General features: G+C 39.4%; 1 protein-coding gene across 1 annotated transcript; it reads left to right on the top strand.

Moving 5' to 3' along the window:
- Positions 1-3,198: 3,198 nt before the first annotated feature.
- Positions 3,199-4,302, top strand: LOC121602891 (pro-resilin-like). The gene is made up of 3 exons (XM_041931647.1): positions 3,199-3,403; positions 3,474-3,665; positions 3,731-4,302. Exons 1-3 carry the CDS (start codon positions 3,248-3,250, stop codon positions 3,806-3,808), a joined length of 426 nt encoding a protein of 141 aa, XP_041787581.1. The 5' UTR covers positions 3,199-3,247; the 3' UTR covers positions 3,809-4,302.
- The last annotated feature ends 3,769 nt before the right edge of the window (positions 4,303-8,071 follow it).

Raw genomic sequence — 8,071 nt, 5'->3', positions numbered from 1 at the left:
TATATATATATATATACATGTATGTATATATTTATATATATATACTAGCTGGCCCGACAAACTGAGTTATTCCAAAAAACAAAAATATTCCATTATTGGGGCCCTTTCCGTTATAAGTTCGTAGGCTGAAATTTCAGCCTGTCCGCTGTTTGCATTGTATAGCAGTTTTCGGCCAGCTTCTAGTGAGTAAATATACAGGTGGGCTTATTCCAAGGTGTATGAATTTAGAAGCCTGGTTTTTATCGCTTCTGCTTATGAATAAAGATTTTAAGAGTGTTTTGAGTATTCGTCAAGTCTAAAGAAAGCTTATTTTAACAAAAGTTTCACCCATTTTGTTAAAAAGTGACATCCAAATTTGGTTTTAAAAAATATGCTATGAGACCACCTGGACTACATACACTTTGATTTTAGATTCCACTACGTCATCTCTTTGATGCACCTTAGGGTAAATGTAAACAACACTGTGTTTTCGAGCAGGCACTCGAATCTAATTCTAGCTTTGAGGCTAGAATAATCTAGACTGAAATTGCAGGCTAGTTTTGTGTGTTTTGTATGGAGTGTTTACATGATTTCAGCCTCCAACTGTCAAACTCCATACAAAAAACTGACTAGAAACGTGAAGAGCCCCATTGCTTCATTAGTTGGCATAGGAGGATGAGAGCAAATTGATAGATATGAATGTCTAATAATCTAAACCTTCAGCAATCATTCATAAGGTTAAGATTCATTGATAATTCATTAGAATAAAAAAGTAATATATGACTTGTACCTTACTACTTTTGATATCCATTAGTGTTATAGCAACTGTAAAAATATTGCTTAGCCATCTTTTGTTAAAATTATGATATTGAAATCATAATCGATGTGTACATGTTTTTGTTAACCTAAAAAATGTGAATGCATTTATTAACCTGTATCATTGTCCTAATAAGAGTGATTTCAACTAAATGCAATTATGATTTAGATGGCCACAAACATAGATTTGATAAAAAAAAAATATTGTTCAAATATTTAACTTAATTAAAAATATTTTACATATTTTTTATGTTCTACTTATTGGAAATGTTACTCCAATTTAAAGTTTCAAGGGTTTTTTTAGATTTTTTCTTGAATAGTTCTCATAAACTATATATATTACTTGTGTTTTTGAATTTAATATCCTAGATATTGGTTAATCTTAAAGCAATTTTTTTATTTGCATAGCAGTTGAAAATATTCTTTTTTTTTTAAATAATGCACTCTGGTCGGTCGCGTGGATGACAAAATTCAAAATTGGCTTCGAATGACAGCTTTCAGGGCAATGTTCAAGAACAGATAGGAGAGTCTGTCACCTCCGATACTTCGAAGTACTGCACTGTACTCCGTTCATGGTGGCTTCTAATAGCGGGATCAACTTCCCAGGGAAGTGGTACCGCTGCATGATGTTCCATAGCTCGTTCCGGTCTATAGTGTCGTAGGCTTGAGGGCCCTAACCTCATCGAGCACAATTCGGGACGTTACATCCCCTGAGGGGTTTTTTTCAGTTTCAAACCCCAAGCTTCCAATCGTAAGTCCGTTTTTCTTGCGTGGTTTTGATTCGATTGGTCCGATTCAGTGCTTCTTCCTGTTGACTATTCGTTGTGACGGTGGTTTTACGAGGGTGACTTGCAAGGCCTCTCCCTTAACCTACAGTATCGTCGTAGGGCCTACGCTCGCTGGCTTTTTAGAGTCCTGCAGCAAGCCAAGACGGGAGAAGCCAGCACAGCCTTTCAGGAACAGACATCAAGAATAGACGCTCCCAGGTAAAGTCATGAAGATCAATAATCTACCCCTCTCCCCCTCCTCCTCATTATTTAACCATGCAACCCATCCGCCCGTATACCCAAGCTTGGATAATTGAGAGACATGCTACCGTTTTGAGCGACGGGGACGTATTGAGTAGGAATACGTGGTGGAGAGCCTATGTTAACCTTCTAGAGGTTCCGGATCCACCCCCTTTCAGCGAGATTACTGCTACAACACTGTCAATAGAACTAGGGCTGAGTATTGAAGCTACCTTGACCGTTCTCGACTCTAACTCGCTGCACCAACGGGTCGGAGTTCCTTATGCTTTCTCACACCTACTCACCATTCGGGTCGACCCGAACTCGCTGTAACCACGGGAATGAACCCATCTGAACCGACCCGACCTGAACTCGCTGCACCAATAGGAATCATTTATGCTTGCTTGCACCTACCGGAATCATTGCACCTACTAAACCTATGTACCTTTTTGATCACCAGGTTCACGAATTATACGGACGTCACACGAGGCGTGAACTCAAAAAGTTTACGCTTGATTTGTATGGAAGAGCGTAAACTTCCTGTCAAAAGATTATAGGGTTGTATGGCTGAAATTCAGTTTACGCCAAAGTTTACGCTTCGAGTGACGTCCGTATTAAAATGCTGCGCACTTCGCAGGGAGCCTAGCAACGGTGCCCAGCGATTCTGGTGTCACTTTCACTTCCCAGCATTTCAACTCATTACGCTTTTTATGTTTGAATTAATAAAATAAATTTCATCGTCAGAATGCCTGTATACAATTTCTTCCTCTCTTGAGCTTAAGCTCTTAAGAACGGACAAACTTTGACAACAAATGGCCGTCTGACTCACCAACACACTTAACCCTTTTACAGCTCACTCAGGAAGCTGTGCAAGAGACGGGCAGCTCGGAAAGCTACTGGACATCTTTGCTGTAGGGCGAAAGGAGATGGCCTGAGAAAATGAGTGACAGGCAATAATGTTTTTCCTTCGCTTTGCATAGCGGGAGAGCGTAATTACGAGATAACTCAACAATCAAAACCAGATGTGTGTGAAACTGATTTATTGAATCTCTTTAAACCTAACATATAATTGTTACAAATGCTTTAATGTCATTCTGTATAAAAACAGGTTCTTTTCCAATAAAACTTGATGTTTCTAAATATTTTGTTACATAGTACTTTGCCTAGTTGGGTTATACTGTACTCACATTCCACATCATACGTCGTAAACAAAATGTTTCATTTAGAAAATGAAACTCAAATTTGTCAATTGACTATGACATTATAATGAGTCCATTGTGCATATCTAAAAAAACTTGAGTCGCTGTAGGAACAATGTGTAGTTGCTCATAATCAAATCTGAAATCTCTGTATCTTTGTGCTACTTAAGTATACACATCAATATTAATTTTTATAATTTGTATTGTACATTTTTTCTCTAGTGTGTTGTTGTTTGCATTATTTTAATGTTGGTTGAATCATTAGCACAAAACAATCAATATTTGCCCCCGGATAAAGGTTATGCTTATGACAAACCAAACCAGCAGTTTCCCTCTTCACCTCAACCACAGCCTTCTCCTGGACGTCCAGCACCCTCTTATGGTCCACCTTCTCAGGATAACGTTAGTACCTAGAGTTTGGAACGTACAAACGAACGAATTATTAATGTGTTTTTTTTTCTAATATTTGAAGCATCATCATGAACCTGGAATGCCTTTCGATTTCCAATATAAAGTGAATGACATTGAAACTCAAAATGATTATTCTCATAAAGCAGTGAGTGATGGAGATGTGACTCGTGGCGAGTATCGAGTTCAACTTCCGGATGGACGCACACAAATTGTGCGCTATACTGCTGACTGGAAGAATGGTTACAATGCAGAAGTTAGTCTTGAAATAAAATTTGAGAGTCTTGCATATTTTAAATTAAGATTGGTTTTCTTTTTTAGGTATCATACGAAGGCGAAGCGAAATATCCAGAAGGACTTGGCCAAGGTGGTGCTAATGCAGGAGGATATAAGTACTAAAAATTGAAACTCTGTTCGTTCATCGCTCATCTCTCATAGATCGACATAATTGTCCATACTCGCATTCGATAAGACTACGATTTATTTGACAAACATGTACCATCAAAATAAGCTCCAGCAATAAATACAATGAAGTCATAATTAAAATAAGATAATTAATATATGGGTCGAATAAAGTCCGCATTAAGCACTGCAACTAGCTACCATCGATAAACATCGGTGTTTTGTTCATTATTGGTTGAATGTTTGTTATGTACAGAGACCTCTAGATTAGTAAGATATTGATTGTTCAAGTCGTTATAAAATAATGATTGTTATTGATGATAATGGGGAGAAACATAGAATGCCAGCGCAAGTGTCAAGTGGTCTTTCCCGAAATCAACGTGCGATTAGAAATAGTGGATTTTTTAACCACTTCTGTTACGAACTCTTTACCGTACCACTGTTACGTACTGCTATACATGAATTCATTGAAATAAAGGGAAGTAAAAAAACGCTAACCGTCGCGCGTGAATTATTTCGGAAACCTATATCATGCTAACGCAACAATGATAATTAAATGTGTAGGGATTTCTCGATATAACTTTCCCGTTCGGCTTCTGGTTTTAGGCTAATTTTATTTCCTATCATTCTTTACATGTATTCGCTTATTCGTGCACTATTAGTGTAGCGCTGGCTATCTGTACTAATTCAATACTTAACATACCGCCCCCGTGGAAAGGTTACTTTCTACGACTCTTCCTGTAACAATTTTCCTACCCGTAGCTATTCTTCTTGTTGGATCGGTAATACACATATTTTTGATACACAACGTCGATACTATGGGAGCTTCACACAGTCGTACTACTCGGTGGTTTGTCGATCAAAAGAGACAGTTTATTCTTTCTTACTTCCTAACTTAACTCTAATTACATATATCTTCGCTCTAGATAAGTTTAGCTCTAGATAAGCTGAAATTTAGATCGATTTCGATTAGCTTGATTCCGATCCCATCTGAATCCCTACAATACTCTCCTTCTTTCGTCCGAACCTCCACTACACGTATGTTGCCATCATTGCCTTCAAAGATTCGTGTGACTCGTCCCACAACCCATTTCAACGGTGGCAAATTGTCTTCTTTAATCAGTACTATAGTTCCAATACTAATATTATTCCTTTGTCTTGTCCATTTAGTTCGGGGATGGAGTCCGGATAGGTCTTCCACTGTTTAAAGATACGACGGAAAACTCTTGAATTTTCTAGAAACGATCCAAACGATTGACTTCGATGCCTTCATATGATGGTTCTGCCGTAGACACCAAATTGCGATTTATTAAGAAGTGCCCCGGAGTTAAAACCTCCAAATCCTTCGGACCTGTGGATAGTAGTGTTAGTGGCCGTGAATTCAAACATGCCTCGATTTGAATCAACAACGTCTCAAGGCCTTGCTTCAGAAGTATGGTAGCATCAATTGTGCACTTTAGATGCTTTTTCAAACTCTTTATGGCCGCTTCCCATAATTCTCCAAAGTTTGGGGAGCGTGGTGGAATGAATTTGAATTCAATTCCTTCAAAAACGCATTGCGTTGTTATCGCTTCTTGAGCTTGTTGCGTTTTGAATAGATCGTATAATTCCTTCAGTACTCGAGCTGCTCCACGAAAGTTTTTGGCGTTATCGCATTCTATCAGTGCTGGCTTACATCATCGAGCCACAAAACGTTTGAGCGCTGAAATAAATGCTTGTGTGGACAAATCAGCTACCAGTTCCACATGAACTGCCTTAGTCACCAGACATACGAAGACTACCACAAAACATTTCATCGGTGTTGCTTTTCGTGGATACCACAACGGTCCACATAGATCTACTCCGGTATTTAGGAAGGGAAAGGTAGGAGTTACTCTTTCTGGAGGCAGGTCACCTATTAATAGCTCCATACAAGTAGGTTTGCTGCGAAAGCATTTTACACAGTTATGTACAACCCTTCGAGTATCTTTCATCGAACCGAACAATACGGTGATGCTGACCCCGACCGCGAACCAACCGGTGCCTACAACATCTATATTATTGCTAACTTTCCTGCTAACTGTCGTCGCATCGAATGGCAACAAAATGATCGCACGCGTTTAGTGCAAGGTTCGCGTCGCGAACGTTTAGTGCAAGGTTTACGAGCACAAAGACTACGAGATCATCTCGCGATTAGAGCAGTGGGCAGAGGCAGCCAAACATTCCTCAAGTGCTACCTGAGATCATGTGGAACCTTTCGAAATGCTCTTCTATGGGAAAATCTATGATATGCAGAAGTTTAAATCAAAGGAGTCTGGTTAACGTAGCGTAACGTTAACGTATCGATGAATCGTTAGATGAGAGGCTAAAGCAGTTTTGGGAGATAGAAGCGTGCCAGTCAGAGAATATGTTTTCGCCTGAAGAATCGAAATGCGAAGCGATATTTGAAAGCACTACAAAACGGGGAATCGATGGGAAATTCATAGTAGCATTGCCGAAAGACGTGGAAAGGATTAGGAGGATAGGAAAATCTTACGAAAAAGCAAAACGTCGACTCCACTCGCTGAATCGTCGTCTAAAGCACTGGTCTAATCTTGTTGCGCGCAACTTTGTTGCTGGCAAAATGTATGGATTTGACAGCTAGCGCAACTTTGTTGCCGGCCAAATTCAAACCAATTTCATTTTTGTCCTGCAAAATTTTTCTATTTACCTTGGTCATGATCATGACGTATGAAATGACACAACAGCGCTGTGTGTTTTGTTGGCATCTACTTCATTTGGAAGGTAAGCGTTTGTAGTATAGTTTGTGGTGTATATTTTATTTATTCAATATATTTACAGAAATTGCGTATAGGAAGATGAATGCAGAACTTCTCATTACTCTTGTTGAAGAAAAAAGATGTTTGTGGTGCGTGAAGTACAATCACTACAAAAACGCGCCATTCAGGGAGAAAGTTTGGAGTGTAATTGCCGAGCAGTTGAATGAAGACCGTAAGTATCCAAATATTTGTTATACTTTTGATTATATCTTTAGTTATCCACGTAAATACCGATCCTCGCTTGGATGTCCGGGAACAAATAAGCAGATTGACTAGAGTGAATATTATGCGAAACATCTTAGAACAAGTGTTTTGCGCTATAAAAGTGCTTACTCATTGTTGTTGTGGTTGCAAGTTGTTGATTGTGGAACTCAGGAAAGGTCACACAAAGAAAGTCTTTCAAAGTCCTAAGCTCCAACCGGATTAAGGAATAAAGATAAATGTCTGTCGAAAAGAAGCGATTATCCTAAATTGTGCATTACACGTTAGTGTTCTCGAATACAGGGTTTTCCATTCCAATTAACACCTGTCCACAGTCTACTAGCAATCCTCGATTTGAAAAACACGATTGTCTACCACTTACAAACAAGTCAAGCCGTTTTTGGTACTGTAAACGAAGTAGCAATCGAAGTAGTCTTTAATATATTTAGCAACGATCGTTTCGTTTAGTTAGTCTCTAATCATCCATTGACGAGAACAGTCGCATAAAAGAGAAACTTGTTAAATAAAAAATAAAAAAAACTTCCAAGGTATTTCAAAGAACTGAGTTCCTTTAGGTTATGGGCTCCTCAGTAAAGGAAGGTGCTGGCATTCCCCAGCTGAATGGAACGAACTACGGAAAATGGCGTTTTCGAGTTCGTTTGTTCTTGGAAGCTTCTGAAGTTTGGGAGGCGCTCGAAGAAGACGTGCCTGAGGCGGTCGTAGAACCGCGGAACAAGTTTTTGCGAATGTACCGGAAGGCAAAATCCTTGCTGGTTGGATTTGTTGGAGACGATTTTCTAGCCATAGTCGAAGAAAAGGGAATAGCCAAGGAAATGTGGAAATCCCTTTTGCGAAGAAGTCGGAGGTACGCCAGACGATCTTGCGCAAACGGTTGGCCACGTTACGTATGAAGGAAGGATCGTCAATGCGAAACCATCTTGCCGAATTCGACGACCTGGTGCGTCAGTTGAAAACTGCAGGTGCAAAAATGGAAACAAGCGATTTGGTCTCTCAATTCTTCATAACGTTGCCGAGCAGTTACGATCCATTAGTGACAGCTCTAGAAAACATGGACGATAAAGATCTCTCCCTAGAAATTGTGAAACATCGGTTGTTAGGTGAAGAATCGAAGAAAACAGATCGAGCAGACTTCTGTGGTGAAGAAAAATCAACAGCTTTTGTCGGTGGAAGTTTTCACAAGAAAAAGTTTAAAGGGAAATGCCATCGTTGCGGAAAAGTAGGCCACATGCAAAAGGATTGT

The sequence above is a fragment of the Anopheles merus genome, unplaced genomic scaffold, assembly GCF_017562075.2.
Source record: "Anopheles merus strain MAF unplaced genomic scaffold, AmerM5.1 LNR4000683, whole genome shotgun sequence".
Classification (NCBI taxonomy): Eukaryota; Metazoa; Arthropoda; class Insecta; order Diptera; family Culicidae; genus Anopheles; species Anopheles merus.
This window is presented reverse-complemented; position numbering and strand designations above follow the sequence as displayed.

Bases quoted from the DNA above. Each gene is read 5' to 3' on its own strand.
- LOC121602891 (XM_041931647.1), top strand. From the start codon at position 3,248: ATGTTGGTTGAATCATTAGCACAAAACAATCAATATTTGCCCCCGGAT. The intron at 3,404-3,473 runs GTTAGTACCTAG...TAATATTTGAAG, and splicing joins GTCCACCTTCTCAGGATAAC to CATCATCATGAACCTGGAAT. The intron at 3,666-3,730 runs GTTAGTCTTGAA...TTTCTTTTTTAG, and splicing joins AGAATGGTTACAATGCAGAA to GTATCATACGAAGGCGAAGC.